Source organism: Artemia franciscana, chromosome 7 (genome assembly GCF_032884065.1).
Source record: "Artemia franciscana chromosome 7, ASM3288406v1, whole genome shotgun sequence".
In the NCBI taxonomy this organism is placed as follows: Eukaryota; Metazoa; Arthropoda; class Branchiopoda; order Anostraca; family Artemiidae; genus Artemia; species Artemia franciscana.
The window spans coordinates 4,631,032-4,652,490 of NC_088869.1; the positions used below are offsets into that span (position 1 = coordinate 4,631,032).

At 34.5% G+C, this 21,459-nt stretch overlaps 1 protein-coding gene and 1 long non-coding RNA gene across 2 annotated transcripts in view; one reads left to right on the forward strand and one right to left on the reverse strand.

The window, feature by feature from the left end:
- Window positions 1–21,459, forward strand: part of LOC136028754 (hemicentin-2-like) — a gene marked incomplete in the record, with an annotated part of 380,916 nt that overhangs the window by 151,852 nt on the left and 207,605 nt on the right. Inside the window, 1 exon segment of the mRNA XM_065706639.1 lies at window positions 15,390–15,544. Within this exon segment, the coding sequence (XP_065562711.1) occupies window positions 15,390–15,544 (155 nt within the window).
- LOC136028756 (uncharacterized) overlaps window positions 1–21,459 on the reverse strand; it is a 171,508-nt gene that overhangs the window by 133,244 nt on the left and 16,805 nt on the right. The gene's annotated exons all lie outside the window — the stretch shown is intronic.

Below are 21,459 nucleotides of genomic sequence, written 5' to 3' on the forward strand. Positions count from 1 at the left end.
GGGGTTAGTTGCCCTCTAATAACTTTCGACTATCAAAAAAGGCACAAGCCCCTTCAATTTCCAATTGAGTTAGCCCTTTTAGAAGTTTCGACGACAACAAATAGCCATCTGAAAGTTTCTATCAGATGCATTTTGGGAAAATACGAGGTGTGTGTGTGTATGGGGGGGGGTATTCACTCTCCGATCACTCTAAATCTTAAAGAGGGCACTAGAAATTTTGATTGGCAATCCAATAAATCCCCTCCGAAGTTTGTACGATCACCCTTTCTCTATAAAACTTATATACCCCTAGGGCATAACGTACAACCATTGCCCCGAGGGCTATGGAGGGGGGTCATCCTCAAAGATATAATTACGGCCCTTTCAACTACGTTGAACAAAATGGCCATCTCAAAATTTCGATTAAATGTGTTCAGGGAAATTATGGGCGTGGGAGGGGTGTTAGTTGCCCGCCGCTTATGATATTTAGATTATTGAATACGCCTAAGGGTAATTATTGTGCTGAAATTTACCCTTAGTGTCAATTCAGTTGATGGCAACATAATTAAAGGGTTTACTGAAAATCAAAGGACAGCGTTTTCACCAAGCAGTCCATGGTAACGAACTGTAAGTAAGGACCGACCTTGCTCAATCGTAACTGAAACTCTAAAAAATGTAATTTTGACAGTAATAGGTATATTAAAAGAATTGGATTTTTGTGCCGATTCCAAATAAATAAGCTTCATTAGGTTTAGTCTTACCAATTTAAGGCTACGAGCCTGAGAAAATTTGCCTGATTTTCAAAAAGAAGGGAGATATAAGAAAAAGAATCAAAATGAAAATCACACCATCACATTCAGCGTATCAGAGAGTCCTGCTATAATGGTTTCAATCTCCAATATGCAAAAATGTGGAATTTTTTATTTTATTAAATAAAAAAAAAACAAGTTTTTTAAATCAAAGTAAGGAGCGACATTAAAACTTAAAACGAACAGAAATTACTCCGTATATGAAAGGGGCCTTTCCTCCTCAACGCCCCGCTCTTTACGCTAAAGTTTGACTCTTTCTCTTAACTCTACATTTTAAAACAGTAAAAAACTAAACCTAACCTAACCTAGGTGCCCTCCAATTTTTTTGGTCACTTAAAAAGGGCACTAGAACTTTTCATTTTCGTTAAAATGACCCCTCTCGCAACATTCTAGGACAACTGGGTCGATACGATCACCCCTAGGAAAAAAAAAAAAAAAAAAAAAACAAATAAACACGCATCCGTGATCTGCCTTCTGGCAAAAAATATAAAATTCCACATTTTTGTAGATAGGAGCTTGAAAATTCTACAGTAGGGTTTTCTGATACGCTGAATCTGATGGTGTGATTTTCGTTAAGATTCTATGACTTTTAGGGGGCGTTTCTCCCTATTTTCTAAAATAACGCAAATTTTCTCAGGCTCGTCACTTTTGATGGTTAAGACTAAACCTGATGAAACTTATATATTTGAAATCAGCATTAAAATTTGATTCTTTTGATGTAGCTATTGGTACCAAAATTCCATTTTTTAGAGTTTTGGTTACTATTGAGCCGGGTCGCTCCTTACTACAGTTCGTTACCACGAACTGTTTGATTCCTGAAGAAAGATCACGGATGTGTGTTTATTGGGTTGATGATGGTATTGACCCAGTGGTCCTAGAATATCGAGAGAGGGCTCATTTGTACGGAAGTTAAAATTTCTAGTGTCTGTTTAGCGACCAAAAAGGTTGGATGGTAACTAGGCCCCCTCAAACACCTTTTTTTGAAAATTCTCCGATCAAAATTTTGAGATAGCCATTTTTTAAACCAAAGACCACCCAAATTCCCTGGGGAAAGATCTTCAAGCTACAAAATGTGCCCATAGTTGACGTATAGTATTTGTTATTTGTAAGTATAAATACATTTATCGGGTAAGGAGGGCGGATTTCCTTTTAGGAGGAAATTTCAAGAGGGAAATTTTCCATGGGCAGTTTCAAGGGGGTGATTTTTTCAGGGGAAATTATACAATGGGAGAATATGTCAGAATTCTTACACGAAATTCTATATGTTTTTCTTTCTCTTTGCTGGCTTAATTTAACGCGTGGAGATAACGCGTTAACTGTAACTATTCAGAGTAAATTTTCACCAGGATTTCATTTTCCAGAAGATATATCAATGGGGAGGAGGGATTTTTCCATGGACATAGAGCAAGATTTCCTGGAATTATTAAAAAGCAATGCATTAGAAATTAAATAAATAAAACAATTTGTTTTCGTTAAAAATAAGGAGCAACATTAGAACTTAAAGCGAACAAAATTATTGCGTTAATGAGGGAGGTCCTCCCCTCCTCAACACCTCAATCTTTACGGTAAAGTTTGAATTTTTCCCCAGTTTCTTAAGAATGACTCCTGAAACACAAATTTCATTTAACTAGAATAATAAGAAGCTTTTTTACAAGTAGTAAAAACTTTAGCGTGAAGAGCGAGGCGTTGAGGAGGGGTAGCCCCCATCTTATTCGTAATAGTTTGTGTCCGTTTTAGTTTTAATGTTGTTCTTTTCTTTCAGTTGAATTTTTTTTTTTATTTAAATCAGAGAAGAGCTAAACCTAACACTCGTCTAGCATGACTGGACCCATTCTTTGTCGTGGAAATTTAAGAGGTCTTATGTGGCAAGTTTTGCCACACTGAACGTAAATGGAAAAAGTGAAATTGAGTGGTTAGAAAGTGTGAATACAGTTTTGAATTCAATAAAAGAAGTAATAAAATGTATTTACGAATTTAATACTTTTAAAGTTAAAAGTTTAGAATTTTTTTGCATTGCTTAAAATGGAATAAAACAGTGTTGAAAGTTACGTTCAAGATGATACTGATAATGTTAGAATATCATTTTAGTAACTCTTTGATTTTTTTATGGAATTCTACGAGAGTTTGTTTGATTTAATCAATCAAAATTATGCAATTTCTAACAAATTTATCCGTTCATCTTCAGTTTTTTACTGATATCTCAACTATTCCTGGATGACAGGCAAATACCATTTCTCTGGGTACTAAGACAATAAAACAGACATGACTTCCCAGAAGCATATTTGCTTTATAAAGTAAATGACCTTACACTTGTTCTCAATATTTAAGGAACCCCTGGAAACAAACTATTTAACTTTAATTTAACTTTAATACATCTTTCGCATTACTGTGATACTTAGAGACACAATTTCAGTGGACAGAAACTCATTACCTTCAAATTTGTTGATCTAATCTAGCTGTCTAAATGGTTAATGGAAAAGAGAAACACAAAGTGGGCAATATTCATTTTACCGCTTTCCTTTACTCTCGAAAGGAAAGTTACTTCTTGCCTGAGCAGCAAAAGAAGGTAGGCTATATGTTAAGGGAGGCTGCAAAAATTTTTCTTCTGGGGGTCAGTTTCCTCAGGGAATTGAGGAAACTTTCAATCCCAAAGGACCCAGAATTTTACACACAGTCGTGGCTCTAAAATGGCCAAAGATGTTTATATATATTTATATTATATATTTATATAATATATAGATATTTATAGATTTATATATAGATATATATATATATATATATATATATATATATATATATATATATATATATATATATATATATATATATATATATATATATATATATATATATATATATATAATATAATAATAACTGTACATATTATAATAATAACTACATAATAATTATATAGATATAGATATATAGATATTATATACAGATATGTATATAGATTTATATATAGATATTTATGTATTTATATTTTATATAATATGGCCAAAGATATATGGTTATATTAGATTTCATCAAATCCATTTTGACGGACCTCAGCCCCTAAAAAGGAAATAAAAAGCACTTCAGAATAAAGTGCGTAGGTTCACATACTCAAAGGTTATTCTTTTGGGCGGAGCAATCTGATATTGCAGTAAAGGGCTATTTTAGCTCCTTCTTTCTCTGCATCTTTACATATTCTTTTTTTTCTGTAAATGCAAGGAATCCTAGAGTACTCCTAAGACAAATGTTGTGATAAACTTATTTTTTCAATACCACTGTCTGGCGGTATAATTAACTGTTGAATCATTTAAGCTCCCCCTAAAAGTATGTTCCAGGAAGATCCATAACAATTTAGTATAAATATGACTTTGAAAGTCCTGGGACTTTGAATCCAAGGACTTTGAAAGGGTCCCTGAAAGTTAAGATTTGCTTAGTTTAAGTAGTTTCTGATTTCATCAAACAGTTCAACCGTAGCCCCCCGAAAAAAAAACAAAAAAACAAAAAAAAACAAGTAGGCTAATATAGAACATGAAAAAAAAAATACTAAGTTAAATAAGAGTTATACCATTTATATACGCTTATACCATTAAATAAAAAATCCAGTTTTTCTAGCTCAGAGTAATGAGCGACATTAAAACTTAGAACAAACAGAAATTGTTCTGTATCAACAGAACAATTCTAGCGCTCAACGTCTAGCGCTAAAGCTTTTTGTTACTTTAAAAGTAGAGTTTTGACAAAGAGTTAAACTTTAGCGTCAAAGGCGAATTGTTGATTCAGTTAAAAAAAAAACTTGTTCAAAAAATGAGCGTTTTTCAATTAATACAGGTTCGAATTTGGCTCAGCATGTATCAAAATTGAAACAGAATTTGCATCTTAATTTTCTCAAAGTTTACCCTGTGTAGAATTTCCTCTGGAAAATTTTATTTTCTGTTCGAATGAGACCTCTTCGCTTCTCTAGGATCGTTTGGTCACCCGATTACACTTAAGCTTTTGACACTTTTAAAAAAGCTTCCTATTCTAATTAAACAGTCATTGTGGTTCAGAAGCCGTTCTTAAAACTTTGAAAACTTTGAACAGTCAAACTTCCCAGAGAGAAAAAAACGAAAAAAAAAAAAAAAAAAAAAAGAAAAACAGCACTAAACACACATCCGTGATCCTTTTTCTGGCCAAAAATGGAAAATTTCAGATAGGAGCTTTAAACCATTACAGTGGGGTTCTCTGATACGCTGAATCTTATAGCATGATTTTGATTGAGGTTCTTTTAGTTTTAGAGGATATTTCCTTATTTTTTTAGGTCAGGGAATTTTCTCAGGCCTGTAGCCTCTAATGGGTAACTCTAAATGTAGCTAAACTTATTTATTTAGAATCAGAATAATATTCTGGTTTTCATTATATATCTACTGGTTTAAGCTTCGGTTACTACAGAGCCGCGTCGCTACTTACTCCAGGCTGGTCATCAGGAACTGTAAAACTTTTAGCACTTCTAAAGATAACTTCCTATTCTAATTAAATGGACCCTGTGTTTCAGTTGGCATTCTTAAAATATTGCGAAAGACAGGCAAAATTTAAATTAAAGAGCAAAGTATTGATGAAGGGGCAATCCTTCATATACAGAATAATTTCTGTTCTCTTTGAGTTTTATTGCTGCTCCTTACTTCCAGTAAAAAAAAAAAAAATTTAATTTAATTTCTGATTGTTTTTCGAATAATGCCGGTAAATCTTGATCACCCTCCTTGAAATATCCCCCAATTGGAAACTCCTCCGAGGAAATTTAATCCCATGTAAAATGCAAATTCCCTCTAGACAGTTCTATCTTCGCTGAAAATCCTCCCTCCTTAGAATTTCTTGCGGACAGTTCAGCAAGAATATTCTCTTCAGCATACTTACATTTGAACAAGAACTCAATTTTTAATAGGTTCCTCGATCACACTGGAAATCCCCCCTTCCGTTGCAGTTTTTTCTTGGAAATCAAAACACGTCGTATATAGCCCCCGAATAATGCCCATGTAACATTTCCACATACAAAATTGAGTTGTCAAAGATAATATAACTAAAGACAATTAGCAGGAATTTCATATAGGAATTCTCTCAAATCTCCCTAGCATAAATTTTTCTGCGGAAAAATCATCCCCCAGAACTTTCCCTCCCCAAAGGAAAATTCTTCCTATGGAAAAGCACCCAAGCACAAAATCCCTCCTCCTCAAAAAAATCTTGTACATTTCCCAAATAGAAAATGCCCTGCTAATTTCATAACTTAGAGGCCTCTCCCCACGGGCTGTGCGTGGCCATTTTACCCTTAAAGACATAGTCATTGGATCTTTCTACTATATTGAACAAAATGATTATCTCAAAATTGTTTTCAGATACCTTAGGAGAAAAAAGGGCCGTTGGAGGGAGGAGGGCAATTGCCCTCCAATCTTCTTGGTCACGTGAAAAGGGCACTAGAACTTCGAATTTCCGTTTGAATGATCCCTCTCGATCTTCTGTGACAATATGTTTCGATACGATCGCCCAGGGGAAAAAAAAAAAAAAAACAAAACAAGTAAGCCCATATGCACTGTGTTTCTTCTCGCAAAAATAGCTGAATTCTCTATTTTCAAATAGGTCGTGGTAATAAACTGTAGTAAGGAGAGACCCAGCTCAATAGTAACCGAAACTCTAAAAAGCGGGCGGAATTTTGATACCAATAGCTATAACAAAGAATCGAATTTTAATGCTGGTTTTAAATATATAAGTTTCATCAAGTTTAGTGTTACCCATCAAAAATTACGAGCCTGAGAAAATTTGCCTTATTTTAGAAAACAGAGGGAAACCCCCTAAAAGTCATAGAACATTAACGTAAATCACACCATCAGATTCAGGATATTAGACAGCCCTACTGTAGAATTTTCAAGCTCTTATCTACAAAAATGTGGTATTTTGTGTTTTTGCCAGAAGGTCACTGTTCCTCACAACTCTACTTAAAAAAAAAATAAAAAACTTGAGCGTAAAGAGCGAGGCGTTGAGGAGGAGACAACATTTTTCATATACGGAATAATTTCTGTTCGCTTTAAGTTTTAATGTCGCTCCTTACTTGCAATTAAAAAATACTTCTTTTTTTATATTTAATTGTGCGTAGGAGCTTGATACTTCTACAGTATGTTTCTCTGACATGCTGAATTTTATGGTGTGATTTCATTAATATTTCTTGAATTTTAGGGGTATTTCCCCCTATTTAAGAAATCAGGAAAAAATTTCTCAGGCTTGTATCTTTAGATGGATAAAACTAACCTTGATGAATCCTATATATTTGGAATCAGTATAATAAGCTAATTCTTTTGATGTATCTTCCGTGTTTTAAAGGTTTTTTTTAACTATCTAGCCGAGTTGCTCCTTACATACAGATTGTTACCAAGAACTGTTTGATAAAGTATGCGGACGAACGCACTCACAACTTTAAAAGGAGAAGAAACTTTATTTTAAGGACGATGAGCAATGTGATACTATGGACAATTATTGTTTCAGCTCCACAAGATAAATTGTGATAAATTATGATAAATTGTAAGTGTTTTCCTAGTTGGTATAATGCATGAATAACAAAGCACTTATATTCGGCTTAAAAGTAAAATTCCTGGGGAATTCAATACCTTTTTCATATGAATAATCCAAACTCTAGAAAATTTACTAGCGTTGAGACTGTAAATAATGAGACTTCGGCTTTTTTATTCCTAATGGATGTCATTCTAGATTGTTCAGCGCTTTTTGTTTGCCAATGCACTCTATATATAACAATGGAGTAAAGGACTGATATATTTACCTAGGAAAGAAGATATCTTAATAAATTCTAACATTTTCTGTGTCATGGTCAGGTTTTTACCTTCGTGAGCAATCTCAATATTTTACTTTAGTTGGCATCTCTTTAAAATGTTCTGTCAAGATATGGAGCACTGGATAGTTTTCTCAGCTCATATAAAAACACAATTACATGAGAAGAGCCCGAAGTACAGTAACTGGACTCTGAGAAAGTGTAGAGAAGTGACCAATGTTACTTTGTGCGTGAGCAATGTTAGCTGTTTTCTGATGATTGTTATAACTAAAGCCAGTTGCTAGGGTGTCAGAACTAATCAAAACTTTAAGTGTGCTGAATATTATATTTTTTTGGTTTCATTATAAGGAAGCCTTAACCATCACTATTAGTATTGAAATCTAAAACTAGTTCAAAATTCTAGAATTTGGACCAGACTTCATGCCTTACAACCTTAAAAAATATTGAAACTTAAAAACCATTTTGCACCTTTAAAAATAAAATATAACAATTCCGTAACCGATTTTTTTTTTAAGATACTGGCCAACCAAAAATATCTACTTCCATTTCCCGTCATCAAACAGTTTGTGGTAACGAACTATAAGTAAGGAGCGATCCTGCTCAGAAGTAACCAAAACTCTAAAAAACGGAACTTTGATACCAAAAGATATATCAAACCAATTAGAGTTTTATGCTGATTTCAAATATGTAAGGTCCGTTTAGTCTTACTCATCATATTCTATGAGCTTATGGATTCGCCTTATTTTCGGAAAAAGAGGGTAACACTCCCTAAAAGTCATATAATCTTAATGAAAATCACACAGTCAGATTCAGCGTATCATGGAACTCTACTGTACAGATTTCAAGCTCCTATCTGCAAAAACGTGGAATTTCTTTTTTTTTGCCAGAAGAAAGATCACGGATTCGTGTTTATTTCATTTTGTTTATTTTTTGTTTGTTTGTTTGTTCCCCATGTGTGATCGTATCGACCCATTGGTGCTAGAATATTGGTAGAGGGCTCATTCGAACGGAAATTAAAAGTTCTAGAGCCCTTTTTAAGTGATTGAAAAACCTGGAGGGCAACTAGGCCCCCTCCCCGCGCATTTTTCTCAGAACCGTCTGATCAAAATTTTGAGATAGTAATTTTTTTCAGCATAGTTAAAAAGCTGAATAACAATGGCTTTGGAGATATTATGCCCCCACAGTCCCAGGGAAATGTTCTTTAATTTACAAAATTTGCCGATTGTTTACACATAGTATTTGTTATTGGGAGGTATGCATAAATGTTTCAGATGGGGAGGGGGTGAATTTCCATCTTGTGGTATTTTTAACGGGATAATTTTCCATGAGGAGGGAAGTTTCCAGGAAGTAACTTTTCCAGGGGAATTTTTCACTGGTGGAATTTGACCAAGTTCCTATACGAATTTTTTTTCAATGGTCTTTCATTCCCTTTGCCAACTCGATTTTGTGTATGGAGATGTTCTGCGAGAGTTATCCGGGGGTTATTCTCCGCGTGTTCTGGTTTCCGAAAAGAATTTCAACGGAGGGGGATATCTCCAGAGTTAATGAGAAACTGATTAAAAATTTAAGTATTTTTACAAAATAAGAGTATACTAAGTAGAATTTTTCATGCTGAATCGTTTGCAAGACATTTTACGCCGGAGGGGGTATTTTAAGCGAGGATGGAAGTGTATCGAAGGAATTTGACGGAGGGGGTTAGGAAGTTCTAATTTCCCTTAAATCTTTCCTTATGACATCGTTCAACCACGTATGAGAACCAAAAGGACGAACTTCGGCCATCAGTCGTCCTTTATCAGCAGAATGTGTCCTAGCCATCCCAATCTTTCTCCCATTATGAAAAGTTCATTGTAAAAAAAAACTGTATGTAAGGAGTGATATGGCTCAATAGTAACCAAAAATCAAAGAAACAGAGTCTTGATAACACTGGAAAATCAAAGAATCGAATTTTTGTGTTTGTTCATTCATCAAGTTTAATGTTACCAATCGAAAGTTGGAGCCTGAGAAGATTCGCCCAATTTTTGAAAAAGGAGGAGACACTCCCAAAACATCAAGTGATCTTAACAAAAATCAACCAATGAGATTCAGCATAACAGAGGACACTACTGTGGCGATTTCAAACTCCTGTGTAAAAATGTGAAATATTACCTTTTTATGTCAATGGGTATTAACCAAGTGACACATAGCAATCGCAAATTCTGTCGGTCTGTTTGCTACTTAAGGCACTTGCAGGTAAGCTAGGACGATGAAATTTGGCAGCCGTACCAGGAACTAGACCAGATTAAATTAAAAATACTCGTTTTCCCGATTTGACCATCTGGGGGGATTGAGGGGCCGGTTAATTAGGAAAAAATAGAAAAAAAGAAGTATTTTTAACTTACGAACGGTTGATCAGATCTTAATGAAATTTGATTTCTGAAAGGATATCGTATCTCAGGGCTTTTTTTTAAATCCCGACAGATCTGGCGACATTGGGGGACTTGGGAGGGAAAACCTAAAATCTTGGAAAACACTTAGAGTGGAGGGATCGGGATGAAACTTGGTGGGAAAAAAATAAGCACAAGTTCTAGATACATGATTGACATAACCGGAATGGATCCGCTCTCTTTGGGGTAGTTGAGGGGGGGGGGGGTTAATTCTGAAAAATTAGAAAAAATGAGGTATTTTAACTTACGAACGGGAAATCGGATCTCAATGAAATTTGATATTTAGAAGGATATCGTGTCTCAAAGCTCTTATTTTAAATCTAGACCGGATCTGGTAACATTGGCGGGAGTTTGGGGGGAGCCTCAAATCATGGAAGACGCTTAGAGCGGAGGGTTCGGGATGAAACTTGGTGGGAAAAAATAATCAGAATTGTTAGATACGTGATTGACATGATTGGAACGGATCCGCTCTATTGGGGGCGGGGTTAATTCTGAAAAATTAGAAAAAATGACGTATTTTTAACTTGCAAAGGAGTGATCGGATTTTCATGAAACTTCATATTTAGAAGGACCTTGTAACCCAGATCTCTTATTTTAAATCTCAACCGGATCCAGTTTCATTGGGGGGTAGTTGGGGGGGATCTTAGAAAATACTTAAAGCGGAGAGATCAGGATGAAAGTGGATTGGAAGAATAAAAACAAGTCCTAGATACGTGATTGACGTAACCGCACTGGATTCGCTCTCTTTGGGGGGAGGGGTTCAGTGATTTGGCGAGTTTGGTACTTCCGGACGTGCTAGGACGATGAAAATGGGTAGGTGTGTCAGGGAGCTGCACAAACTGACTTGATGCAGTTGTTTTCCCAGATTCGACCATCTGGGGGGGGCTAAAGGGAGAGGAAAAATTAGAAAAAATGAGGTATTTATAACTTACGAATGGGTGATCAGATCTTAATGAATTTTGATATTTAGAAGGACATCGTGACTCAGCGGTCTTATTTTAAATCCCAAACGGCATTAAGCCTCTGATTTTCCTTTTAAATCAATCTATTGAATCTTAGCATTTTGTTAGAGCTCATACCATATGAGTTCTTGGCTCTTAGCTCTTCTTGCCTCGTCACAAGTGCCATATGAGCTCTTAGCTCTTGTTTACCAGAAGCAAGATCACAAATGCATGATAATTGTTTTTCTGTTTTGTTTTTTTTTTTTTTTTGTCCCGAGGTGATATTACCAAACAAGTAATCCCAAAAGATCGGGAGAGGGCTCATTTGGTCAGGAACCGAAAGTTGCAGAGTCCTTTTTAATGTACCAAAAATATTGGAGGGCGGCTATCCCCCTCACGCCCATTTTTTGCCGAAGTCATACGATCAAAATTTTGAGATAGTCATTCTGTTCAGTATAGTCGAAAGATTAAATAACTATGTCTTTGAGGGTGACTAACTCTCCCACAGTCACCGAGGGAAAAGATCCAAACCTATACTCTGCCCATTGATGCATATAGTACATATAGGCTAGTATTGGTGGTTGGGAAATATACATATATTTTTCGGTGGGAGGAGTACATGAAAGGATCTTTCCATGGAGGAGTTATTTCTCAAGGAAGGGAATTCTGTGTGGAAGAGAAGCTGGAATCCCCGGAATTATATACAAATCGATCAGAAATTAAATATAAAAAGCAAGTTTCTCAACTGAAAGTAAGGAGCAACATTAAAACTGAAAACGAACATAAACTATTACTTGTATGAGGGGGCCTGGCACCTCCTCATACAAGTCCGAGGAGGTGGAGGACCATCATAAAGTCCGAATTTTGTTTGAATTACACCAAAACTTTTAAAAATGATTATTGTTCTAACTAAATCACCCTTATGTTTCAGGAGTTTTTCTTAAATAATTAGAACAAAACTTCAAACTTTAGAGTGAAGCGTGAGGTACTGAGGGGGGGCCAACCCTTCTAATATACGTAATAATTTCTTTTCTTTCAATTTTTAATATTGCTCCCTACTTTTAGTTGAAAAAAACTTTTTTTTGTTTTATTTGATAGTTCTAGGAAGCGGAATTCTTGGAAAACAGGAATTTTTTTGTACTGCAACTATCTGAAATATGGTCGGTCAGATGGGTACCCAAAAGAATATGGAGAAAAATTCTCTCGAGAACATGTAACAAATCTTCCTACGTCTTAGCTCTGTATTTTAAAAATTGACTGGTTATTTTATGAGTAAGATTAAATAAAAAACAAGTTTTTTTAAATGAAAGTAAGGAGCGACATTAAAACTTAAAATGAACAGAAATTACTCCGTATATGAAAGGGGCTTTTCCTCCTAAACGCCTCGCTCTTTACGCTAAAGTTTGACTCTTTCTCTTAACTCTATTTTCAAACAGTGAGAAACTTTAGCGTAAAGAGCAGGGCATTGAGGAGGAAAAGCCGCTTTCATATACGGAGTAATTTCTGTTCGTTTTAAGTTTTAATGTTGCTCCTTACTTTCATTAAAAAAAAAAGTTGTTTTTTACTTAATTTCTGGGCGTTTTTGAATTAATTCATGTTTTGATCTTGGCTCTCCGAACATAATTAATTAAAACGAAATTTGCATATTAATTAATTGCAATTAATCGGAAGATTTTGAGAAAAAAGCTCGAGGGACGAGGTGTAGTTGCCCTCCAAGTTTTTGATTACTTAAAAAAGCAACTAGAACTTTTAATTTTTTACAAGCGTTTTCATTGGTAAAAATTATACGTAACTTACGAATTAACTTACGTAACGAACTTCTATATTCGTATGTTTTTATTGCGTATATGAGGGGGTTCAACCCTCGTCGATACCTCGCTCTTTACACTAAAGCTTAGATTTTGTCCCAATTCCTTAATAATGACCTCTGAATCACAAAGGCCTTAGAATAAATAGTTGAAATTACTAAAAATACTTTAGCGTAAATAAGGACTTTGCTAAAGCTCTTCTACCAACAGAATCGAACGCTTGCTCATAATCTATAAAACTGAGGACCATGTGTATTTTACTACTCAGGGACTTCTCAATTATTAACCTATAAGACATTATTTAGACTATTATTAAATTTAGACACGTTAGTACTTGATAAAATATACAAGACTTTGACATCGCTGGAAACCAAACCTGGCCCTTGATGGGAGTTTCCTCCACATCGCAAGGTTCCAGTCCAGCGTTTGGAAACTTGGGATAAGCATTTCTAGTAAACATTGCCCTCAAAACCGTATTAAGTTGTGCATAATTTTTAGCTAATATCTTGTCGTTTCTTTTTTCAAATCTTTATAAGCGAACTTTGGGTTGTTGCTGATTTTTCAGCGGCAATTTCGTGGCATACTGTGCTATCAGCGTACACGTATAATAATATAGATATTTGTACAGTCTGGTGAGGCAATCTGATTCCAGGAACGATTGTCAGGATGAGTGAAAACCCTGATTAATTTTAGAAGTATTACTTTTCGTCATCCATTGGCAATTTGGAAGCCAATTCAAACAATATCCTTTTTTATGCAGCAAAAAAAGCTCAGTCAATCCTTCCCTAGTAATGATTATAGTATATCAATCTTCTTTTTTTAAAAGAAGAAAAACACTACTCAGAGTTATAATATCATAGATGGCTGTTTAATTTTGGATGAAGCCAGCGTTCAAGTAGATTTTAAACACTCGGTATTTGTAAGAAAATTTGACAATTAAATGAAGTAATATGCAAGTTAAGTTGAGCACTTTGCTGCTTAAATCCAAAAGAAAGTGAAAAGCTAAATTTATATATTTAGCTTCCGAGTGGCTCCAAGCAGGGACATTTAGCTTACGGAAAAAAATTAAATGTCTTTATGTACCTTTCAGGCTGAATATAATATCATTAATATGAAGATCTCTTGGTAAGATACATTTTGAAGGAAAAAGAAAAAAAATACTACTAATTTTGATAACAAAAAAAAAAACATTTGAGGTAGAAGCTGTGCAATTTTTGAAGCTCGTTCCATAGCCAAGGTTTATCACTGTTATTTTTCGATTGTAATAAAAATATCAAAAATTTGTTCCGTCCCCATCACTCCTCCTTTTTTAGGGATTTGAGTCAACATTAAAAAGAGCCTGAAAATTCTGAGGATTGCCCACCACACCATTAGCACTAACGTGTTTTTAATCTTCCATTAAAATTTCTATAATCTAGCAGGACATGAAGGAAATTGTGGAGCAAATAATATTTATTTTTGCCTATTAAATCGTTCAGAAAATAGATACAGCTGCGTATACTTTTAACTATGCAATGTTTTCAGGAAGTTTTTATGTTTAACCAGGATTTGTTAATTTAACTTAGAGTCTGATAAAGAGAAGTATAGAGATCCTTGTTCCTGACGTTCAGGATTCTGAATCGAAGTGTCTGCTGCTAAATCTTTTCTACAGGGACAAGCAGCAAGCTTGTCGCCCAACCTTATGGTAGGTTGTATCGATCTCTGAACCCCAGATTATCAACCGAAACATGCATCTAACCACATGGAAAGCAAAAAGGATTTTACCCAGCAAATTATCAAGCAAAGCATGCATTTTACCAACGGGTTAGAATTTGAGATAATTGCAAGAAATTGTAACGAAAAAAAACCTATTAAAATACTCCTGAAGACTACTTGTGAAAATAGACTGATTCCCGTTGAAAATTAGCCTTCAATTTTATGTCAATCAGGTCGTTATTTATTACTCTGGAACTCCGGTCAATATTTAATTGCGAATCAGACAAGCGAAATCAAATGTAGAGGGAGTAAGTTCTTTTTGAGGTCTTGAGGAAGGGGGATAAAATGATTTTACTTTTCTTTTACTTGGCAGAAATGTCTGAAAATAAGGCAAAAACTTCGCCGGGGAAAAGTTTTCCCTTTTTTTTGAAATTGGGTCTAAGCTTTGATGTAGTAGAGCCGTAAACGTCAATTTACTTTTTGTTGGAACCAAAGACGTTAATTACTAATCAGAAATGAAGTATCAACTTCAGAAAGATTAAATTGCTATCCAGTACAATATCTTCGTTGTGGGGGAGAAATAAAATTACCAGTGCTAGTCCTTTGGCTTAAGATTTGAATATAAGCTAAGCATGAATATGAATAAAACTTCACCTGAAAGAAAAATTCTCTCTTTATTATCTAAATAGCTATCTTCGTTATATTAGTTGATCCGTTATTGTTCAATAAGGACCCTCCACCAAAGGTGTTAATTGCTAATCAGACAAGAAGCTTCAATTTAACACGAGTAAAGTGTTATCTAGGATTGTTGTTTTGGCGGTGGACACACAACTTTCAAAGTTTATTATTATTTTTCTCGTAATATTCAAATGAATATAGGTAAAGTCCTCACACACATTTTTTTTCATTCTTTTCTTAAGAATTATTTGTTTTAGTGGAGCCATTATTTGTTACTTTGGAACTCCCACAAAAGCCATTGATTGCTAATCAGACGAGTGACATCAAATGCAGAGCAGTGGGTTCTCGTCCTGCAGCACTTCTTTCCTGGTGGATTGCTGGAAAACAGCTGATTAAGGGGGTTTCTACTAAGGTGAGATATATTCTTAGAAACATTTTCTAACCACTTTTTCCAGATGGATTGTTACAAAATTCTGGTCGATTTCTAAAAATTTTGGTAGATTGCTGGAAAACAGCTAACGAAGGGAATTTCAAAAAGGCCAAGATACAATTTTATTTATTTTTTGTAATTACCTCTTTTTTAGTATAATCCTTGAAAGTACCTTTTTTCTGGTGGATTGCTGAAATACAGCTAATAAAGGGGCTTTCTAAACAAGTGAGACATAGCTTTAATCGTGCTGTTTAGTCACTTTTTTCGGTGGGTTGCTGGAAAGCACCCTTTTCCTGATATAATGGTATAAAAGTTAATTAAAGATATTTTTACAAGGTAAGACACAGCTTTAGTTGTGCTTTCTAATAGCTTCTTATTCGGTGGATTCCTTGAAAGCACCTCTTTTCTGGTGGATTTCCTGAAAACACTTCTTTCGTTTAGATTGCTGTATCTTATAAGAAGGGGAGATACAGTTTTAATTGCTCTTTCTAATCACTCCTTTCCTGGTGGATTGCAGGGAATCAGTTTTATCGTGGTGGATTGTTGGAAAACTGTTAAAAAAGAGAGTTTCTAAAAAGATGAGATGAGAAGTTTTAAATGCGCTTCTAATCAAAATTCTACAAGGAGCTCAATACTTTTAATTAACATCACATTTAGAGCAGTAGGACCTAGTTTTCTCTCCTTGATGATTGTTCGAAGACAATTAACAAAAGGATTTTACGCAAAGGTAAGGCGCAACATAATTCTGCTTTCTAATTAGAAGTCTACAAGCAGCTCAATACTTTTAATTTACACAGAATTTAGAGCAGTAGGATCTAGTTTTACCTCCTGGAGGATTGTTCGAAGATGATTAACAAAAGGATTTTACGCAAAGGTAAGGCGCAACATTATTCTGCTTTCTAATCGGAATTCTGTAATCAAGCTCAATACTGTATCAAGCTTGTATTCCTGAGCACAGTTTTTAATTGATGTGGGAAGTGAAGAAAATAGCTTAAAATTAATTAAGAAATGTTGGCAAAATACATAACGTTTTCGAAGTTTTACAAATTATGGAACCTATTTCCAATCATTTCTAGTAACTATTTGAAGGAACCGCTACCCAAGGAATTCTAGAAAATGGCTGAACTGATATATCCGGTTAATATGGATTTTTTTTTAAGAACTTTATTTTCAAGAACTGGTACAACATAAGGAAAAAACACAGAGGGGAAATTAATTTAACTAATTTTCTTAAATTAATTTTAATTAAACTAATTAAAATTATCTAAGAAATGTTGGCAAAATACCTAACTTGTTGGACGTTTTACAAATTGTGGAACCTTCTTCCAATCATTTATCCTAACTATTTGAAGGAACTGCTACCAAAGGATTCCTAAAAAATGGCTGAACTGATATATCCGGTTAATATGGATTTTTTTTCGAGAACTTTATTTTCAAGAACTGATACAACACAAGGAAAAAATCACAGAGGGGAAATTAATTTAATTAATTTCCTTAAATTAATTTTAATTAAATTAAATTAAAATTAACTAAGAAATGTTGGCAAAATACATAACGCGTTGGACGTTTTACAAATTGTGAAACTTTTTCCAATCATTTCTCCTAACTATTTGAAGGAACTGCTACCAAAGGATTTCTAAAAAATGGCTGAACTGATATAACCGATTAATATGGATTCTTTTCAAGAACTTTATTTTCAAGAACTGATACAACACAAGGAAAAAAACAGAGGGAAAATTAATTAAGTTAATTTTCTTAAATTAATTTTAATTAAATTAAACTAAAATTAATTAAGAAATGTTGGCAAAATAAATAGCGCATTGGGCGTTTTACAAATTGTAGAATCTATTTCCAATCATTTCTCCTAAGCATTTGAAGGAACTGATATCAAAGAATTTCTAAGAAATGACTGAGCTGATATAGCCGGTTAATAGGGATTTTTCCAAGAACTTTATTTTCAAGAACTGATACAACGCAAGGAAAAAACACAGAAAAAAATGAAGAAGAAAAAATCTACCAGATAAGCAAAATAAGTTTTGCCGTAAAAGAAGAATCTAAAAAGTGAATCCGTGTTATATTGAAAGCAAATCCACTCTGTTGTATAAGAAAATCGGTGCTATTACTGAGAAAAACAGCTTCTGCTTAAGGGCCACTTCATTACATCATAACAGATAATTGGAACGACATGATTAAGATCTGAGATTATACTGGCTGGAGATGGTAGACCAAGAGGTGATCGTAGAACCGTACAACTACGTAGAAACGTAGTCAGCTTGGAGGGGGCTGTTTCCAATAAACATATTATTGTTAAAGGTGAGAAGGATATGACAGGGGACTAGGCTGCCGACGAGTCACTCCCACCCCTTAAAAAAGGACACTGGAACTTCAATTTCCGGTCGAATAAGCACCATCCCAAGTTTTCATGACAAAAAGTAATGGCTGGGGGATAAAATCAAATGCTAGGCAGATGGCTCTTTACTAAAGCAATGTTTCTGTGAGGCTTCTGATAAGTACTAAATGTTGGTTGGAGAAGGTCAATACCGAAACATCTATTTTGATATTTTTTTTTTGTCAATTCTATTTTCTCGGTTCAACTCGAATTAAGCTGAAAGTGAACATTACGTCGGATTTTACATCAGAATATCTTGATGCAGCATCAGAACTTCAGAAACCAGCCTGAATAAGGCTATTTTTTTACTTTTTACATTTTTTAATTCTTACTCGTTCATAATAATAAATGATCGTTCATAATAAAAGGTAATGTTATCGAAACTTAAGCATATTAGAAAACACAAAAAAAATGTTGACATGTTTGAGGCTGACGTTCGTGACGGTGGTTTTTTCAGTGACAGTAAAAATAGGATTCTGAATGGTTAACATAACTTCTTTTTTACTGTTTATCCTTTGACAGTCCAAAATAAAATGCACTTTTCTCCAGACTAAAGCATATACAGTACATAAACACTAATATATTCCCGTCATCCGTCACAAATAAATATAAGAGTGTTAAGGACAAAACAAGCAATAAATATTCTTTTTGGGTCCTTTTCCGATGTTTGTTTTATAAACTTAGTAAAATATGCACTGGGCTGCCTTGTTTAGGGCCAATTTGCAAAACACAGCAGAACAATTTTGATGGGGCTAACAACCATTACTTGGATTTAAATTGAAGCACCTTCAGTGAAAAAAAATAATATTAGACAACTGGACTATTCATACGCAAGCCCCCTTCCTCCTTGTAGATGTTAGAGACGGTGAAAAGAAGAATCATTGAAACAGGAGTTACTTTAAAATAACAAAAAATTGAGAAGAATAAACTGACTCAACGGACTGTCTTAAATTTTTTACTCAATTTGCTAAAGAACTTTGGAAGTTCGATCCATATAGTTTTCGGTACTTGTTAATTAAACAAAACACACTTAAGAAATAAAGTTAGGTTAATCCTAATGAAATATAGCCTTGATATAACCTTCAGTTTATACAATGATATAATTTGGGCTATATATTTCCACAGTAAGGGGTAAGGATAAAGTATTTGGACAGCATCCCTAACCTATCACAGCCTAACTTAACCCTCACTCCCACCCCAAAGTGAAAATATATACCCTAAATGAAACAAGTCCAATGCATTCTATCATCCGTCACTTGTCTTTGTGGTTATGAAACCGGTTTTCTGATATTTAACCTATCGTAATTTTTCAGCGTGTTTCGTTTAATTAACAAGTACCCAATTTTCTTTTGAGGAGAATGTATCAAACAGTTCGTGGTAACGAACTGTAGTAAGGAGCGACCCGGCTCAATAGTAACCAAAACTCTAAAAAATGGAATTTTGGTACCAATAGCTACATCAAAAGAATTGCATTTTAATGCTGATTTTAAATATATAAGTTTCATCAAGTTTAGTCTTACCCATCAAAAGTTACGAGCCTGAGAAAATTTGTGTTATTTTAGAAAATAGGGGGAAACACCCCCTAAAAGTCATAGAACCTTAACGAAAATCACACCATCAGATTCAGCGTATCAGAGAACCCTCCTGTAGAAGTTTCAAGCTCCTATCTACAAAAATGTGGAATTTTATATTTTTTGCCAGAAGGCAGATCACGGATGCGTGTTTATTTGTTTGTTTTTTTTTTGTTTTTTTTTTCCAGGGGTGATCGTATCGACCCAGTTGTCCTAGAAAGTTGCGAGAGGGCTCATTCTAACGGAAATGAAAAGTTCTAGTGCTCTTTTAAGTGAACAAAAAACTTGGAGGGCACCTAGGCCCCCTCCCACGCTAATTATTATACCAAAGTCAACGGATCAAAATTCTGATATAGCCATTTTATTCAGCGTAGTCAAAAAACCTTATAACTATGTCTTTGGGGACGACTTACTCCCCCACAGTCCCCGTGGGAGGGGTTACAAGTTCAAAACTTCGACCAGTGCTTACATATAGTAATCGTTATTGGGAAGTGTACAGGCGTTTTCAGGAGGATTTTTTGGTTGGAGGCAGGGGTTGAGAAGAGGGGGATATGCTGGGAGAACTTTCCATCGAGGAATTTGTCATGGGGGAAGAAAATTTCAATGAAGGGAGCGCAGGATTTACTAGCATTACTTAAAAAAAACAATGAAAAATAAATATGAAAAAGTTTTTTTTCAGCTGGAAGTAAGCAGCTGCATTAAAACTTAAAACGAACAGAAATTATTACCCATATGAGGGGCTCACCTCCTCCTAATACCTCGCTCTTTACGCTAAAGTATTTTCAGTAATTTCAACTATTTATTCTGCGGCTTTTGTGATTCAGGGGTCATTCTTAATGAATTGGGACAAAATTTAAGCTTTAGTGTAAAGAGCTAGGTACTGACGAGGGGGCAAACCCCCTCATATATGTAATAGAAACATGAGAATACAGAAGTTCTTTACGTAAGCTAATTTATAAGTTACGTATATCTTTTACTTATAAAAAGATTCGTAAAAAAATAAAAGTTCTAGTTGCCTTTTTAATTAACCGAAAATCGGAGGGCAACTAGGCTTACTCTCCCGCTCTTTTTTTCTCAAAATCATTCGATCAAAATTATGAGAAAGCCATTTAGCCAAAAAAAAATAAATATACAAATTTCATTTTAATTATTCCTCTGCGGAGAGCCAAAATCAAAACATACATTGATTCAAAAACGTTCAGAAATTAAATAAAAAAACATGTTTTTTAAATGAAAGTAAGGAGCGACATTAAAACTTAAAACGAACAGAAATTACTCCGTATATGAAAGGGGCTTTTCCTTCTCGACGCCCCGCCCTTTACGCTAAAGTTTGCTATTGTTTTAAAATCTAGAGTTAAGAAAAAAGTCAAACTTTAGCGTAAAGAGCGGGGCGTTGAGAAGCAAAAGCCCCTTTCATATACGGAGTAATTTCTGTTCGTTTTAAGTTTTAATGTTGCTCCTTACTTTCATTTAAAAAACTTGTTTTTTTTTATTTAATCCAAGTTTAAAACGAACAAAACTGAAAATTGAAGAAGAACTAATAAAAATACGAACAATGAAAAAAAACCTAAGCTACATTAAAAATTGGGGACTAAAATTAGAATAAGAAAATCCGAACACCCAAAATAATCTGTTGAAGAGTTTTGGGCTAAATTTTCCATTACATTCCCTTCCTCCTTGAAATAGCCTTTTATTATGTGTCTTAATTAGTCTAGGGGTTTAAAATGAAACAAACTCATTATATACCCTCCCAACGCCCAATCTTAAATGTTGGCTAAATTCATTTCATGCTGTTACCAGAGAGACACGGAGAAACTGCTTGTAAAAAAATCGTGTGGCTCAAAAACTTTCTGTTGGATTTGCTTGCTGAAAATATCACACAGAAAAACTAATCAATAGGAATCTAACTTTTTGTTCTTTTACAGGCTTAAAATTTC